An 18,502-nucleotide genomic window follows, 5' to 3' on the forward strand; every position below is an offset into this window, starting at 1 on the left:
ACTCTGATATGTCACATCATGGAGTCCGCAATAAGCAGTTCGGAAGGTTCGAAAATGATGCATAATGACGACAAAAGATCGACAGAAGATGACAATATCAACCTGTTGCGGTGTCCGAGTACTAACGAGGAAAGGCAAGAATTGGCGGACGGAATATTTCACCTAAGGCAATTGATGCTTGATGCAAAATTCATAACCGATACGGTGAGCGTAAAGATAAGCAAACGATCGGTACTGATAGGGAGAGAAATGTTTAAACGATTCATGGACATGTTCGGGGACATTGAAGATGAAGAAGTAATGGAATTCGAGGAAGTCAGCGTTGAAACGAACCCGAAGATCATGCAGACTATTAATGCTCCTTTGGCAGGTAACACCGAAGAAAAGGTAACGCGGAATAAAATACCATTTGACGTAAAAGCAAGAGCTGTCGAATTGGCGCAGTTGCATCCAAGATGGTCTATCAACACGTTGCGCAAAAGATCGACACGTCTATTGAAGGATAGATCACAATTGGCGCGATGGAAAGTACACATTGAAAGAGGTGGAACACGATACGATAAATTAGCAGTGATAAATAAGAATGTTTATGATCGTTTTGTTGAGGTAAAAAATCACAGAAGAGTTACTGTCACAACCGGCTTGCTGAAAGAATGGGCAATGGCTGCTGCTATGCAATATCTCGATGGAAATTTCGATTTCAAAGCGTCAGATGGTTGGGTGAGGGATTTCAAAAGAACACACGGAATCACATCATAGTAGCGTACTGTCAAAAATCCATTAGCCACTCAACATCAGCAACATTTCAGGAATTGATTAACACTGCACCGAATTAATCAAGCTATTCAATAAAATCAAGAAAAGATACTGTGTGCAGAAACAATAGTTCTTTTCTACATCGTTTTTAAGTGCAGACTCCCACCTTGAGGCATGTGTGCTGGTCATTATCGTGAAATTTATACATCAGTGATAAAAACATTTTCATCATCACTGGAAGCGCAGTAGGTAATAATTCATCCTCTACTTCGTCAGACAGGCGTGGTGTGCTGAAAAGTGAAAAAACTTGGGAAAATTCTTTTTCGAGAAGCCAAACACAGTTACAGTTTTCAATGAAATGAAAAGATACGGCATTAAAAACTCAGGGACAATATTTATTCAGCGCTTTTTAATAGTGCCATAGGATATTAAATACTTTTCTTGATTTTCTAATGTTGTAAGAATTGTGATTGAGATCCGTCGTAAACAAATAATTATTACACTTGTGCTAGGTCAGTTGTTTATGTTAATATGTGAGAGAGGTAAGAGGAAAAATTATGTTACTTGATAATAAAATCATTTTCATCACAAATCAGGGCCTAGTAATACAAAAAATGATCCATCATATTTTCAAGCTAAATTTTAATTCCTTGATTAAAATAAGGTTCAAATTTGGTGGCACTTCTCCAAACTCTAAAATGCATCTGAAATCAATGTGAAAATATATCCAACGTGTCTTAAAGTAGGATATAATATATTCTTTTTAAATAAAAATTATACGTTTGTGAAAAATTTCCCATTTTTTACAAATAATTATTGACTCATGCGATTTTGATGCTTACAAGCAACAGAGAAATTGATTTTCTAATGCTAACTAATGGATGATATTTTACTGCGATGAAATTTTTAATACGCCATTTAGTTTTTTGATCATATGATGTCTGACATGGATAAGAATATGTCATGAATTTTTTTTCTCTTTTCTACACTTTGAGATAAATAATAATACTGTATAATTCAACGTTTACACAACTGATTCAATCACAATGTTTCTATCCTGTTCTTGGATTTTTATTGTTAATAGTATTATTTTATGACTTTATATTTCATTATATTTATTTAATTTACTATCGCCACAATAAGAACGTTTCTACGATTCCAAACGCGTTTCTCTTTTATGTTCCTTTGTTCGAAGTCTTTTAATACGCAGATCGCGTCGATCAACTGATCATGATCAATAGTTCGGTCCAAATTGCGCCAGTTGTCAGCGCACGCCAGTCCAAGATTAATAGTGTTCAAGAATCAAACACTATCGTCTGTTGGCATAGAAATAGAATATATTACACATATAATATATATTACCACGACAAGTCAAACTGATGTCTGCAACTGTATGAGTGCAACGATATTCATGTTTTGTTCCAATTATCCAGGCATTATTTTTAATATGGTAGCTTTTTAAACATCCATGACAATTTTAATACTTGAAAATTAATGATAAAATTTCAAGCCATGTGATTTCCAAAGATATTTTATTTGTGCAGTGTACGAACGTACCGTGATACCACCATTTCGTTTTCTTTGGATTCTTATTACATGTCTTCACATAAAAGGAATTATCAGGTGGCCTTTTCTGCGAACCAAAAATAAAAAAACAATTAGAATTGGAAAGATTCACCCATAGCATAAAATTGCTCAATACTCAATAATAACTTCAAATATTCAAAAGAAGGAATTGAAGATTGTGGTAAATTTTTCTTTTGTATAAAATAATGAATATTACTGGAAACTTGAACATCTTTCAATGTTCTGTTTTTTTGTTGACAGATCATTCCTACTAATGATGAACAAAACTTAGATCCAAACTTTCGAACTATAACTCAAAAGAGTTGATGAACTAAGATCTTCATTATTTCATTTTCACAGTTAAATGTATTCTTCATAAACTGAACAAGTCAACTGAGGAAACCAGGTATTTGAAACGCTTTGAACAACTCAATAAGTCAATTAAGATAGCGAGGAATGAATATAAAACAAAAGAAAAATCATACAAGAAAAAAAAACCACATAAAAAATATTAGAGCATTACCTTTTCTTTGCAACTGCTCAGCATAGAAACTATACTTAAACAGACGCTTTGGACACTCAGAGCAGGTGACCAATCATCAGTCAGTATAGACAGACAGATATGACCATTGCTGTAGACATGTGGATGAACAGGGATGTTGCCTCCAATAAATGTGACTTCAGGTGAATCAAATGGGTACTTGGAACTGAACTTAAATTGCAACTGAAATCTTTCACCCTCGTATAGCGTCCCCTTTGCTCCTTCCATATGGATTATCCATTGTGTCAGATTCTGGCCAGCTTGATCACCATCTACGTGAACACCAGGGGGTGGTTCACGCATCAATGACATCAACTCCTTTTGTAATCTCCGCTAAAATCCAATAAAATTTATTCTTTGTCGGATAAAGTAATTCAAATGAGGGTCAAGAATAACTAACAGAATTTGGAGACTATACCACAGAATCTGCTGAGAGTAAAACCCACGGGTAATTAACTACTTATATTTTGAATGCTGTTGTAGATAACCTAGCAAAACATTAAAGTATCTATGTACCATAATATTAATAAAATTTATCACAGAGAAATGCCTCGGAATGAAGTTCTTGGAACAGTAGGTAAGCAATTATCAAATAACTTATCAAAATTAACTATATTCTACATTAGCAAGTTTTAATCAAATTTCTTTGTCTTCATTTAGCAACTTGTGAATTCTTTGATTTTTTCCTATTCTACCGATTTCCCAGGTTTGTGACAACCTTGGCAAATACATTGATATATTCGATTATTTGTGAACTAGTGGCGGTTGTACAATAATTTAGAGTAAAAATTTCTATCTTGCATTTTTCTGTGTCAGAAGCGGTAAATAAAATCTAGGACATCTGTCACAAATGAACAAATGTGCTTGGACCACATTAAATTTAATAATTATAATAATCAAGTTTTCGAAGTGTCAAACATAATCCAGTCTTGTACATTATAGACCAGCCATAATTTTTCATTTTATGACTAACCTAAGACTATTTTGCTTGCGTTTGTGAGTCATAAGGTGGGATAAAAATATGTTATCACTTTCAGTTAAGCATAGAAATTCATTGTTCAGAATTACCATGAGTCACATACGTCAAAAGATTTAATACAAATTGCATTGGCACGTGACTAAGCGACGAAAACTAAAATTGACAAATGGAATAAATAAATAGAGTAAAACGTCACATTGCCCCAAGAGGACAATGCACTCACGTAGTTATTGGACTAGATACCCAATCGATACACTTTGGTATCTCAATTTTAGCTACCCAGTAAAATAAAATTTGCACACTACTTAGAAGCGTAGTAGCAGTCAGAATAATCTGACATTCACCTGCATTTCGCAAAAAATTTAACACCGACTCACCTCGGACGGGGACATTGCCGCCATTATTGTTAAACAGCACTTGAAACATAACCATTCATGGTATCGGAAAATTATTAACTTTAACGACGATTGTTTGGTATCTGAACGGTAAGAGGTGATGAATATTTGCAGCTATAAAATCGCATTATATCAACTTTATTCCAGATACATTGGTAGCGCCTAATTTGGAAACAAGTTTGTTAATTTGACGGTAATCCAAACTGACACTAAAGACAAGCAGCACCAAGCCACAGCAGACAGACCTCTGACCACACAATCCATGCTAGAAATAGTAACGTCAGAGATGCCCGCATAAAATTTTGACGACTGTAATTACCAACAGGTGTGTCAATTATTCCCGCTAGAGGCGCAGCGTCGGACTACTCATTAATACCATATTATTATCCATGAGTTTTCTACTCGTTCCAATCTCTCCATATAGTTCGTGATTGTTAATTGTGACTTACCCGCCAAAAAGTATGGCGAGGCAAATGTAAAGATATGTGTCAGCAAATTCATATTAGTTTTTAAGTGATCATTTTTGACAGAAATCCACCGTAGTGATAAGTGCAACGTGTGCTGCATCAAATATATTGATATATTTAATACATAATAATGTCCACCTGAATATACAACTTCCTTGACGTTTTTTATAGATACATAGATTTCTGTTCTAACCAACTATTGTCTGGCAATACACCAAAGGTAAAAGAAGAATGATATTAATTATCTACCAAGTCTAACAATACTATACATATAACAGTGAATTTTATTTCAATGAATTTTTTGCTTTTTTATTTAGGTAGAAAACCTGTTTGACCATGGCTAGTGACAATGATTCCGACGTTGGAGATTTGCTAGAAGATCTGCTAGCAAATGATGAAACAGAAGATGCAGATGCATTCATTCAAAAATCAAAGCCAACAGAATCAAGCCTGAACTTTTTAGACCAGGAAACTAATATTCCTAGTCCTCATAGATATTCTACACTCGCTGATAAAAAAACTATGATTCACAATGGTGATACGGATTCATCTGATGATGAAGATAAACGTGATTTTGAAAATCAAAATTACTCCAGCTCAGGTCGAGAGATAAAGAACATTTTAAAGAGTAATGCATCCGAAACAAACACCTCTTATCCAAAAACATTTAAAAATACATCCGGATCTTTCACTAAAAATCACAGTACTGAGTTATGCTGTCCCCCTGACTCCACCAAGACTGAATCAAAAGACATATACTGCGACCCAATATTTGGGTTAAGAATTATAAATCCTGTTGTATCTTCAGCCTCTCTAAAGGAAAGAATGACAGGTAGAACACCAGTCACAGTTTCTAGAATCAAATATCACTTGAACACTGCAGATCTTCAAACTGACTGGGTAATTGCCGGAGTACTTATCAACAAATCTGGTACACGCAGTTCACAAAAAGGAAACCAGTACTGTATCTGGAAGATAAGTGACCTGTCTGATGGTATTAAAACCGTATCTTTATTTTTATTTGGTGATGCCTACAAATCATTTTGGAAAACTAATACTGGCATGGTGATTGGAGTTTTGAACCCAGGAGTATTGGATAACAAAGATGAAAATATAAATGAGGCAGCCTTATCTGTTGATAATGGACAAAGAATAATGATATTGGGAGTGTCTAAAGACATGGGAGTTTGTAAATCGAAAAAGAAAAATGGTGAACCATGTACAAGTATAGTAAACTTACATAAATGTGAATATTGCATATATCACGTTCAACAAGAATATAATAAATGCGCCCGGAGATCCGATTTACAATCATCCAGTAATAGCAGAGGTGTGTCTACAAAAAACGCTTTGCAGAACAAGGTACTAGGTAAAGGTGAGACTATATATGGTGGACGTAGCTTTACGGCAGTTCCAGCTAAGAGAAATTTTAAAATGGTAGAAAAAGATCGGGCTCGATTGGAACTTCTACAAAATCCTACCCCAACAAGAACAAACTTGCAATTATCAAGTAATAACGTAGAAACGAAAAAGAAAGCAAGTTTGGTTGAATTGACGAGTAATCAGATGAAGAAGGATGCAAACAGATTAGCTAAGCTAAGGGGATCACTCCCAAAAGATCAGCCATCTTTACCTGGAAGTTCCACATCTTCATCATTGATTATTTCAAGCAGCAAAACTACTATGGCTAATTCTTCTCCTCACACGAAACCACAATTAAGTTTCAATAAAAATTCACCTGTAATGGCTGTTCCGCAATTGGGAGTTGGACTGAGGGGGGGATTCATTGATCTTTCTGAACCAATAACCAAGAAAAATACAGATATAGCTAAAATGAACGCTATTAAATGGATTCAGAGAAATGGGGCTCTAAAAAAAAACAATCCAAACAAAGTTCGAAAAACTTTGGATGAGAAGGTTGAGTTACGGGGCACTAAGCGACAAAGAGAAATTACTGAAGACACTGATCAAGCTTCCAAGAAACAGACGTTAGTAATGAACAGATTTCAAGAGATAATGGCAGCAACGTCGAGGCACACTGACCTAATTGAAAAATCCGATGAACAAGAGAAAGAAAAATATTTCAGCAAATTAGAAATTAAGGAAAAAATGGAAGACAAAATGATGAGCACATATTCAATAGACTGCAAGGCTGTCAAATGTCTCACCTGCAAATACACTGCATTTTCAGCTTCGGATATGTGTAAAGATCAAAAGCATCCATTGCGAGTTACTGATGCTGTCAAGAGATTCTTCAAATGTGGAGACTGCAAAAATAGAACAGTAACTTTAGATAGATTACCCTCTCACAGTTGTAAAAATTGTCAAAGTTCCAACTGGATTAGAACTGCAATGATGGACGAAAGAAAAGTTGAAATCAATGAAAATACCTTGAGTATCCGTGGAGGAGAGGAGAAGTTTATAGGATCAGTTGTGACAAACAGTTCTTTGAATCTCTTGGTTCCTGAGTACGACTGAAATCGTGTATATATGTATGAAATTTGTATAATGTAGTCTATAAACACATACATGAGCCCTTCTTCCTTATTTAAATATTGTTTTATAAATAATACGAGTATTATGCAGTGCACTGTGTGAGCGCATTATTATGTTTACATAACTTATAATAATAAATAAGTCATAGAATTTTATGCAGACTGAAAACTTTACTGTATTGAGTTAATGATTTACCCATTAAAAAAATGTTCACTTCAATGATGTTACTGTTATATCGAATAAGTTAAAAATTTAAATATATTTAGTGCTAAATGTTTAAAAAATTCGTGTTCTACTTGCATTATATTCTTTTTGCATATTTAAAAAAAACTTGGTCAGAAAAGTAAAATTAAAATTTATTCCGCATATGTGATGCGTTTGTTCACTAATAAATAGTGCCAACTTCATTAACAAACTGATGAGTATGATTAAAAGTGTACAGTCCATCAATATTCTTGCACTCTTAGTTTTATTGGATCTTTACAAGTACCAATGGTTTAAGTAAATTCACATTTCCAACCTTTGATAAAATTATAAATGCAGGGTAAGAAGTATAAAGAACTATTGATACTGCAAAAATGGATGTTCTGTACACGTATGTAATATAATTTCCGTGTGTATGGTGTTTCTTACAATGTTTATCTAAGTATAATGAAACATTTTCTTTACTTCTACAATACAGGCACATTTAATTATATTAACCAACTGCAAAAAAAAAAACGTAGTAGTACTCCCAAAAATACTTCATACGACTTTTGTAAAAGCACACCAACATCCTTTAAAAAAGTTTAATCCAAATCTACTCCCGAATAAATTTTTAATGAAAAATTTGTAGCCAAAGAAATATATTGATGTTCTTCAGCTGTGCTATCAAAAATAGTGCGGAATTATCGTAAACCTGCTTGAGAATTGCCATTGCTTGTATTTACAATGTTTCACAGGGCAGTACGTTTTTGAAATTTTTTTCATTTTCAAGATCCTCGTATGTGACCTGCATTGATGCGCAGTTCATTGAAAAGTACATTTCATCGTTTATTAGAAGGCTTATGACGTTTATAAAGTTTACAATATTGACAACGTACCTTCTATATTTGAAATGCATACATTTACCTTATATTATTTCTTGATCTTACGGTAAGTAAATTCACCCCAAATCAATTAATCCACCATTCAGAATCCACGTGCCGAATGTGGTCAAATTTATGCACTTTTAACTAGTAATTAACTATAACTATCAAATTCACCACTTTCATGAAGTCTATACGCACACCCAACCATTATTTTTGGCAAAATATGTCCATCAGTTTTTATTGCCATTTCACAGAATTCAAGTATGATTTGGTAAGAGCAGATTAACGAACAAGGTTCACGTGTTTGCTGCAATCGTCATAATAACAATAATCCAACTTAGAAGCATTCAAACATGTATCAATCAAAGCTATGCTATAACACTATTGAAGATGTTCATTTATATACAGGACTATTTATTATTCATATGAATTTAACTGATGGTACTAAATGTACGATACACAAATTGTATTTATAATAATCAATTTATTACACTTCACCAAAATTTTATATAAACAAAAATAACGCTACAATCATACATACATAAGTCAGTTACCGATTTTATAACAAGAACTGTTACAATACAGTGCTGCAATATCAATTTGGAACAAGATTATTATGTCCCAAATTATGTACTGTACAATCATAAATAGCGTCCGTAAAATTGCAAAAAATTTAAATCAAATTCATGTGAATAATCAAAGAAGCTAGTATCATAAGACAACGTATTATTATTTCAATAGGCAGGCAGGCATCAAGCTGGCTGGCCATTTTTAGTCTTGGACTGTTGGCATAAACTGCATTTTTTTCTATCAGTTTTATATACCAACTACAACTGCTTGACGTTTCCTAATCTCTAGATGATAATACGATTCCAAATGGTTCACATGTTTACCTTTGCAACTGTTCTCTATATGCTGCTTTTTTAAATCCTATGTGAATGATCGTTGATGTTAAAATAATGCGTATTATTGGTTGTTCCAATCGATCTTGTAACTATTGATGAGATTTGTCACCACTCTCTTCACGTTGAAAAAAGTGATCGTACTGTAATCGTGTGAGCCTGGAAGCTAAGAGAACCGAATCTTTGTTGGTAGTTTAATAGTCATCTAGATCAAAACTTTCAACTTCGGTATCTTCCAACTGCATACTTTGGAAATCCACTTTGTACCGTAAAACACCTGTAAAATACATAAATCCAAATATTTAGCGAAAAAAAATTTTAAATGAAATAATTTAGACAATAAGAGATACATTAATCATGAACACACAATAAATAATATTAACAAACCACTGTTAATTCATTTACAAGTGGTCTGAAAAATCGTTTAGTGTCACAGAAGAATTCAATTTTCAAATAACGCTTACAGGGTTTACTTGAGAATTTAATTCGATCACATCCATGTTCAAAATACTTATTGGTTAACAACTATTCGTTGAACAATCAGCTTGTACTTTATGATTTTACACTGATGCGCGAATTTCGAAAACAGTTTTAATGATACAATTCAATGGAGTTACTTCCAGCGTTGAAATTATTTAATTATAATGTTAGGATTTGTATAACAATGATAATTGCACAGGATAAAGTGATTCTCCAGCAGGTCACCCAGTTCAAATAAAATTTTTAGACAAAATGAATTAACTTACTCAAAATTTTTTTGTTAACTCGAATCCTATATGCATTGCACCACCATGGAAGAATAATCCCAGTGAGGGTGAAAAACTAAATATGTATTTACATATGCTTGACGTTTGAAAGAATTAACATCTATGCATGATTGCACACATATGTTTGAACTCAAAAGCTGAGCAATACCACAGATAGTATAATGCTAACCAAAAATATTCAGTTTGTAGTAAATATGGCATATCACTATTTTTCTTCTCAAGCCTGACTTTATTTGAACTACTACAGTTCAACACAAATATCGTAGCTAATAGAAGCAAACAAAATTTCTTCAAGAATTCTGGTGACCAAATGGCATGCAGAAGATTAATAGTGCCGCAAACATATTGAGAAGTATTTGGTTCAATTTCAGCTGGTATTTCCATATGCACTCCAAATATTGTACAGTCGCATCATTGAATCTAAACATGAACACAGCAACAAGTGCATATGGTATTGTGAAATTGTTTGATATTCTTACTGAAGAGCTTGTACTATACCTTTCCCAGATTGCAAGCTATTAGAAATCAGATATGCATTAATATTCATATTTTCGGAAATTCTAAGGCTAAGCTACCTGCTATATTTTGAACAAATACTTTGCATGACATCTAACAATTATCCGTTCAGTAACATTTTGCACAATTTTGGGAACATTTATTTAAGAAAAACTCCATGACATTGACAATCGTGTTAAAAAAGATTAGAGATTTATTATTTTTTACTTTTAAAAATACCCATGCACACGACGATAGATTGTTAGAAATAACAAAATTAAAGTTGATTTCAACTCTGGCCTAAAGTGAAATAAATTGATTAAAAGCCAGTTTGTATTTTCGATGATTGCAATTTTATGTAATACAAATTATGAGACATGCATGTTGTACAAAGAATGAAAAATGTGTATTTATAGAGCTAGGCTGAAGCTTTGCGAGAATAATTTTCAACAACCAGTAGCACGACTCTGAGGACACTAGTAGTCATCGCATTGACTTTTCGGTTATATATAAATGCAGGGCCCGTATGGATACAATTTTTTCCCCTCACAGATGTTACACGTGGGTTTCTTAGTACTGCTTGTAAAAATGTTTAACGGGTCGCGATAAACCACAGATCTTGTGCATCACATCAACCGAATTATGAGTACACCATTTACTTTGACCAATATATTTCCGAACTATCTTCATAATCTTGTATAAATTTATGGAATAAAACTAGTATCACCAGAATATTCGATAATGAATTGAAAATCAAGTAATAATTATTGGTATTTGCCCAATGAATCACATTTCATAACATTCGTACGAATAAATTTTGTCATTGACACAATATAAGTCTACCATTTCACAGAATGCGAAGTAAAAATGAAAATGTATTTAATATTATAAATAATAAACTGAGTCTAGGACCTCATAAGTATTTCTAGCAAATTAGAAGAAGTACATCCAAGAGTGATGTATTCAAAATATAATTTAAGGGAGATTTGATGAAATTGCTAATTTTTTTTAGTTCTATTCATATCTTTACATCAGAAAAAGTCGAATCCACAAGTCCATCTACAAATGATTGGATTATGCTGCTGTGTATCTTCAAAAAAATTTCAACTTTCTGCGATAAAACTGTATGCGCAAGAAATATTTACAAGCAATTCTTCAAAAAAGATTCATACATTATTTGCACATACACTTTCTTCGCAGGAGGCTGAGAATTTTCGAGGGACGAGTACGAACATAATCCAATGGAAATGACATGAAAATAAAAAAAAAGAAAACCAAATTTTAAATTTCCATATCTCTCGTTGAACACATTCAAGAGAAATCGGTTCCAAGTCTTGATTAAATTCCATTCTAATATCCATCACATTTTGAAGGTGACAAAAACTTTTGATTCAAATGTGAACTCCAAACCACTCTACAATGGCCATCTATAAATACTTCGAAGCATATCAACAATAAATTATTCTCTGCGCCTCCCAAAACTTTCATTGATCGACTTTTCCAATTATTCACAAGAATAACATTTCACTAGGTACTGTGAATGCACAGGTAGATGTGTATGAGCACAAATAAAATATATCTATTTAGCGACAGTATCATAAAAATAAAAAATTAAACTGTAATTAACTAATTGTGTATCACAAAAATTTCTACAGAAGAAAAAAGGAAAATCGCATTCTACACTGTGTTACACAAATTATAAGTGAGAGCACTCAAGACAGTAAATTAACTACCTGGTTGACTCTGAGTACTTGACAGATGAAATTAGTAATCATCGAGGTCAACATCGTCAAGTGGCTCATCAGCCTGCAGTGATTGGAAATCAACTTTGTAGCGCAGGATTCCTACATGCCAACATATACTCTGCAGTTAATAACAGCTGCTATGTGTTTTCAAAAATTAGTGAAAAATTATTTTCTTGACTCAGTTTTTTATGAGTATGAACTGTACTGAAATAGAGAGACAATAATAAATTCTATGCATTTTTGCATTTGAAAAAAAAAAAATTTATTATGAAACCCAAATGCAAATGTATTTGGACAAAGAGGATTGAAAGTCAGTTATGTAGAATAATTTTTCTACATAGCACAAAGTTTAAAAACAATTAGTACACCATATCGTCAGGTTAACAAATATGTTCTATAAATATTCTACGTATGTATTATCACAAAGGGTGAATTAATACTACAGTCATCCTGTAGTTCCATTATGTGATCGATCAGTATAGAATTCTTGCTAAACCTTTGAATTATTTGACAATATACAAAATCTGTACCGAATAATATTGTAATTATTACAAATAACTGTATTGTGTGAATGTTGACTATGTTCTAACGTTGGCATTATTTTAATGAATCCATTTTTACAAGATTCTTTCCATTCCCTGACCTGTGTACGATTAGTCAATACGCAATACCTTGATTAGTGGTTAGTATATATATGCACTTATGTTCGCACATATTGAACATTTGCATTCCCTATTGACTCAATTGAACCATTGAATAAAATCCACACTTAATGACAGGTCTATTTCTTGTGATTATTTGCACTAATAGAGTATCAGAAGAATAAACAGATAACTTACCTCCTATTCCACCAAACCCTCTGACGAATTGGGAACCTTCTTGAGACTTGTCTGTAATAATTTCCAAAGTAGCACCAAAACTTTTGTAATTGTTTGCGAGCCACTCCAAAAGTGGCTGACACTCAACTAGTTCTAGTTCCACACCGCTCTGTAATCAGTGAATATTATTAAAGTAAAAATTCGACAAGGGATTACTGCACATGACCAATGATGACATAATAAGGAATAATTATTGCAAAGATTGAATTTGTCAAATGTAATACAGGTAGATCAAATATCAAGACAACTAGTATATATTTTGAAAACGATCATTACCTCTTTATCGGTAAAGTGTGATTTGTCCTTTTCTTGCTCTGGCGTAAGGTGCAACACTTTTTCTTCAGCATTGGTATGATTTTTCAATACGTATCTCTGAATATCTAAATTTTCCCAACATATCAACGTTTCAACACTTCCTAATTCCAATGCTCTCAATGTATCTTCCACGCCAAAGCAATACTTCCCTGTATCTTGTGATATCTCATCAAAGTATCGACCTAAAAATTATTGCATTATTAGCCCCAAATAAATAAATCTAGACCAGCGTTTGAATTATTTAACAAATGTACATTAAAGTGAGAAAATATAAGTTAAGGATTAACTAATATTACCTATGAGCTTTTTTTCCTGGATAAATTTCACATTTTGTAAAGATTCGGCAGCTAATTCAATTGCTTGATTGAATCCGTTTTCACCACCATATGACACATCAACTAGTTTGATTACTTTTGCTTGTAATCTCTGAAAAATAATCATTTTTTATCAACAAGAACTTTAATTGAACGTAGAATAATTCTTCATAAATATTAGCAACTAATCAGTCACAAAACAAATGTGGGATCAAGTTTTATGTATTAGTATTCCAAAAGTAACGAAATAAAAATGTTCATGTTCTCTGCTTATTCGAACCCTGAGATCAAATTAATATGGTGTTGGAATTTTGCTTTAAGCCGGTCTTTGTCAAAATCAACTGTTAAAGAAGAGATTGGCGATCATTTTGCTGATATGAAATTCCTTAATTTTTCGATAACTTTTCCTTCCAAAATTTTTAGCACTCCCTCATTTTTTACCTTATGAAACGTTAGGCAGATTTCACAATCAACTATGCCTTACATTGCATACCAGGAAGACGGGTGGTATGAAAATTTAACCGTCTTATTTCTAAAAGTAAGTTTGGGTGAATTTACTAATAATAGTTAGAGCTTCTAAATGATTTAGGGTAAAAATAAAGAAAAAATCCTCTTCTACCAGCAGGATACCGTCATTCCCGGACTTTTACCAATTGACAAAATTCCTTGAATATTTCCGATTTTTCCAGTCTATCATGACCCTGACGAAATGTGTTATTTGAAATATGCAACTTTGTACGTATCGCACACGTTTCGGGGTCAATTCTTAAACATGAAAGATAAGGCTTGGGAATTTAGATGTTAAACACAAAGCTTCATGGTAGACTTGATCCTTTTTCAATACGTATTCAATATTTCAATACGTACAATTTTCATACGTAAGCACTTAGAATTCTCCCAAAAAGCGAATGCCAATGTCACAGATTACGAAAAATTTCAATAATACGAAAAAAATATTGAGTCCTGCTAAGAAATCCACTAAAAGAGCACCGAGCTAAAGAAACAACCTTGATCAAGTGATGTCAGTATTTTTTATACTTAACAAAGGGGTTCACTCATTGCGATTGCTTGAAATGTTGACTAGCCAGGGCAGCTATATAGCACATGTGCCGTGAACATTTTCGACATGCTAAATTTGATCTAAATCTTTGATAAAAAGTTACTAACAGGATCAAACATGTCGGACTGACTCAGTTCCGTCTTGAAATCAGCACTTCCAGCCAAAATTAGACCAGCTATATTAGGTTTGTCATTGGTAATGTAAAGTTGGGTTGCAACCTCAGCCACTTTGCGGACATAGTTATGTCGCTTCTCCATTCGTAATCTAGCAAAACGTAGCGCTGACTGTCCTCCTCTACCTGGAATTATTATTCAATTCATGTCGAGTTATAATTTCAAATCAAATTATAAACCATTTCACTGATTATAAAGACAAGTACTGCAAAAACAGATTGGATATCACCAAAAATATTGTATTACACGTTACATCAATTTATAGATGTTGAATATATTTTTATTAAGTTTTATTCTCAAGTCTTTTTATGTCAATTCTTATTGCTTACCGTGCTTTTTCGGTAAATCAACAGTAAACTTGTGGAGAACTTCACGGGTGTTCCCTTGCAGTGTACCAAATAACGCTCCATTACCATCCATAACTATAAATCCAAATTTGTTATCATCTGCCAAGAGAGCTGTCAAAGCCTCTGTATGAAACTATAGACAAAACAAGCAATATTTCATGTACAAACTATTATTTAAGCATTATAATATTGCAAAACTAAATTGAATAACGCTATAGAATACGTAGTATTGAATGCCAGTGTTCACTTCTTAGGAACCAATTATTAAATGTAACAATCAAAATGAGAATAAACCAATATTCCAATTACCTTATTATCGCACAGGTAAAGGGATGTGTTGATGGGCTTGAATGGTTCAAAATCGATGTTTACTTTCTTTTCCTTGCCTTCCTCTGTCACAATAGTACCACAGTATATTACTAATCCATTTGGCGGCACTGAAATTTTCAATTTTTGGTAACAGTGTCATAATTTATGCAAAACAGGCAGACTGTTCAAATATTATGTAGATGTAAAAAAAATAAATTTGAAACTAGTGTCTTTAAATATGTTATGATTAAAGTAGACCTGAAAACTCAGAGTTAACCGTTTAATGCAATTGCTAGTTGATCACCCTTTAGAACGAATTTACGATTGAATAATGCTCTTGAAACAAGTAACTTTCTTACATTTCTATCACTGAAATTATTTACAAAGAACAGAACGTGTGGTTATCATATTACAAAAGTATGAGGCGAAAAGATTTAAATGTGTATGTTATGAAGCAAAATACGTTGCAAAGTAAATAGTGATTTCTCACCTTTAGTATATAGCTTCAGTCTATGTTGAACAGACGTAATTGCACCCAGTACAGATAATCTATTCACACGAGATTTGATATTTGATGCTGTACCAAATTCATCAGCCAACATCTTACTTACTCGGGATATTTGATCCTTTGGTGGTATAATTAACGAAATCATACTTGTACCATTTCTGCAAAATATAAAAACATGCTTGCATCACAAGCTTCCAATTCACCTGACCGTTTTAAGTCTGTTTTTACAATAAATCAGAAATATTAGCAATAACATATAAAACAGAAGGCAAAAAATAAAACTTGTTTCCATCACTCAGGAATAATAAGTTTGAATGAAGAAATTCCTTATCATCTACATAAGCACAATAACGATTCTTATGTAGAAGAACGTGTTCAAAATTTATTGTCTACTAGGACTTATAATTTGGTCTAATATATTCCGTCTCAAATATCATTTATAATATGCAAGTATGGTTTAAGTATCTTTTTTTGCTTATGTTCCATACTTGAAGTAACCACGCTGCAATAATACGAAAAATACTTGACTGAGCATAAGAAAGAGCACTTTTACATCCTAGTACTAAAAAGTGCTCCTTTTTCTACTTCTTCATAAGAGAAACCTTGTACACCATACTTTTGTTAGTAAGGTACTATGTGCACCATGGAGGTAAAGCCTCTTTGAGCTCTGCGTACTTGCGATATTCATCTTCGGCTTGAATATGCGTTCGCCAATGACTAAAACCACAAACCTATTATCGGCGTAAAAAGACTTACTTTATCTGCTTGACGCACAATCTACTAATTTTAACAAATGAAATAGATGGAGATAGTAATTCTAGGAATATCCTGAATCCATGAAAATATTCAAATTACATGTAGTTACAAATAACCTAGTATCTCTCACTCTAAACAGTACACAAAATGTCATGGGCTGGTGTAATTGCATTCGCCATACCAACCATGAAAGACGAAAGCAATCACTTTTTCCACATTGCTCAGAAAGTGGCTTTTAGTAGTTTTATCTATGATTCTATAAATATAAAACTTCTAATTTAACATGAGCTTCATATCATTGTCCGTTTTTGAAATCTGCACTTATGCATGATTATAGATCGACACTGACTGTGATTCAGAAGTTTCAGATAAGAGAAACAAAAATGTTGCATTATGCATTTGCAATGAGCAACTGTATTTCAGGGTTGAGTGCATCAAACTTGTATTGCTGTTATTCGTTGATGAGAAAAAGTGTAGAAGCCAAAGTGAAGAAGTATTGGTGCAAGGTGTAAGAAACACATGGCAAGATCAGACCATGAGATTACATATGGTAGTATTTGAAAACTCGGTTACAGCTGGGGCTTGATGCGAAATATTTTATTGCACGTGAAAGGAAAAAATGATAAAATAATTGAATTCTGATATAACTCACCCACGTGCCATTTCCAGACTTTTAATGAGCTTCTTGATTTTCCAGATCTCTACATTGCGATCGGCCGAAGTTTCTTCGTTCGACATGGTTGCAATTTTTTAGTGCTCGGTTATCTCGTAACTACCCTCGGTTGTAAATTAGTGCCCTGGAGTCTGCTGACAGTAGAAGAAAAAATAAATAGCCGTTTTACGGCCAGGTACGAGTTAATGAAAATTTGATGAGAATTCTCTTTCCGACTAAAACAAATGGCCAGCCTGTTTATCGACGAAACTACCCAAATCCAGATTATACCGGTTTGTCGGAGACTGAAATGTGAATGGCATTGTGCTTGGACATAGCAACGTATTATCCAATTTGTTACGTTACACTCACTCAAATATTTGTCAATTGTTGATACGTCTAATGATGAAACTGGTAAAACAGAGGATGCCACATTAAAATAAATTTTATACTACACGCATCGGCCATGCGAATACCGCAGTGAAACGTCAGCCCTGCGTCAGTCAGTACACTGCACTGCCCTAAAGTGAGAAGTAAAATGGCATGCGCCACCTAAGCGCGGACCGCTATTTCCTTGTGGTATAGCTCGTGAATCATCAAGCCTGAATCTCGTGAATCATTAAGTCTGAATCGCTCGAATCACAGCTGCAATCGTGCCACAGCGAGATCGCTGCCTACTATTGGCGTCGAGCAACAGTTTCGTTAGCCGGTCGTTACGATGGCCAATGAGGCTTGTTCTTTCTGTCAGAATTATCTTCTAACGGAAATCTGCACAAAGTGATCCTCGTATTGATTGAGTCGGTGTGGGATCTAACGGAACTAACGGTAATATCGAATTGTGTCGACCGTATTACAGGAAAGAATAAGTGGTTGTGAAAACGCATTTTTTCCGTTTGTTTATTCCATACCTGTTTGATCACTTTATTTCTGCTCATGAAGCCGTTTATTTCTTCAGATGCGATTTTCGATTGTCCCGTTATTACAGTATAATAAAATGGGGAAGCGCTACTG

The 18,502-nt window shown here is 33.5% G+C and overlaps 3 protein-coding genes across 6 annotated transcripts; 1 reads left to right on the plus strand and 2 right to left on the minus strand.

Moving 5' to 3' along the window:
* Nucleotides 1–1,130: 1,130 nt before the first annotated feature.
* On the minus strand, nt 1,131–6,973 carry LOC124185350 (ubiquitin-conjugating enzyme E2 W). 2 transcript variants are annotated; one of them, XM_046576018.1, is made up of 4 exons: nt 6,873–6,973; nt 2,846–3,196; nt 2,314–2,389; nt 1,131–2,072 (listed from the first exon to the last, which is right to left on the minus strand). In XM_046576018.1, the coding sequence occupies exons 2-4, from the start codon at nt 3,173–3,175 to the stop codon at nt 2,059–2,061; spliced, it is 420 nt and encodes a 139-aa protein (XP_046431974.1). In that variant the 5' UTR covers nt 3,176–3,196; nt 6,873–6,973; the 3' UTR covers nt 1,131–2,058. The 2 variants fall into 2 exon arrangements, with proteins under 2 accessions (XP_046431974.1, XP_046431973.1); XM_046576017.1 differs by lacking the exon at nt 6,873–6,973 and adding an exon at nt 4,220–4,499.
* On the plus strand, nt 4,655–9,288 carry LOC124185343 (protein MCM10 homolog). Its single transcript, XM_046576010.1, has 2 exons — nt 4,655–4,924; nt 5,022–9,288. Exon 2 carries the CDS (start codon nt 5,041–5,043, stop codon nt 7,180–7,182), a length of 2,142 nt encoding a protein of 713 aa, XP_046431966.1. The 5' UTR covers nt 4,655–4,924; nt 5,022–5,040; the 3' UTR covers nt 7,183–9,288.
* Nucleotides 8,212–18,030, minus strand: LOC124185345 (eukaryotic peptide chain release factor subunit 1). Of its 3 annotated transcripts, XM_046576014.1 has the most exons (12): nt 17,864–18,030; nt 17,492–17,643; nt 16,066–16,241; nt 15,576–15,703; nt 15,249–15,399; nt 14,854–15,044; nt 13,669–13,798; nt 13,334–13,554; nt 13,019–13,166; nt 12,168–12,278; nt 10,438–10,454; nt 8,212–9,449 (listed from the first exon to the last, which is right to left on the minus strand). In XM_046576014.1, the coding sequence occupies exons 2-10, from the start codon at nt 17,575–17,577 to the stop codon at nt 12,199–12,201; spliced, it is 1,311 nt and encodes a 436-aa protein (XP_046431970.1). In that variant the 5' UTR covers nt 17,578–17,643; nt 17,864–18,030; the 3' UTR covers nt 8,212–9,449; nt 10,438–10,454; nt 12,168–12,198. The 3 variants fall into 3 exon arrangements, with proteins under 3 accessions (XP_046431970.1, XP_046431969.1, XP_046431968.1); XM_046576013.1 differs by lacking the exons at nt 10,438–10,454; nt 12,168–12,278 and having other exon boundaries at nt 17,492–17,646; nt 17,864–18,029; XM_046576012.1 differs by lacking the exons at nt 10,438–10,454; nt 12,168–12,278 and having other exon boundaries at nt 17,864–18,028.
* Nucleotides 18,031–18,502: the final 472 nt, after the last annotated feature.

This window comes from Neodiprion fabricii, chromosome 6, assembly GCF_021155785.1.
Source record: "Neodiprion fabricii isolate iyNeoFabr1 chromosome 6, iyNeoFabr1.1, whole genome shotgun sequence".
Taxonomy (NCBI): Eukaryota; Metazoa; Arthropoda; class Insecta; order Hymenoptera; family Diprionidae; genus Neodiprion; species Neodiprion fabricii.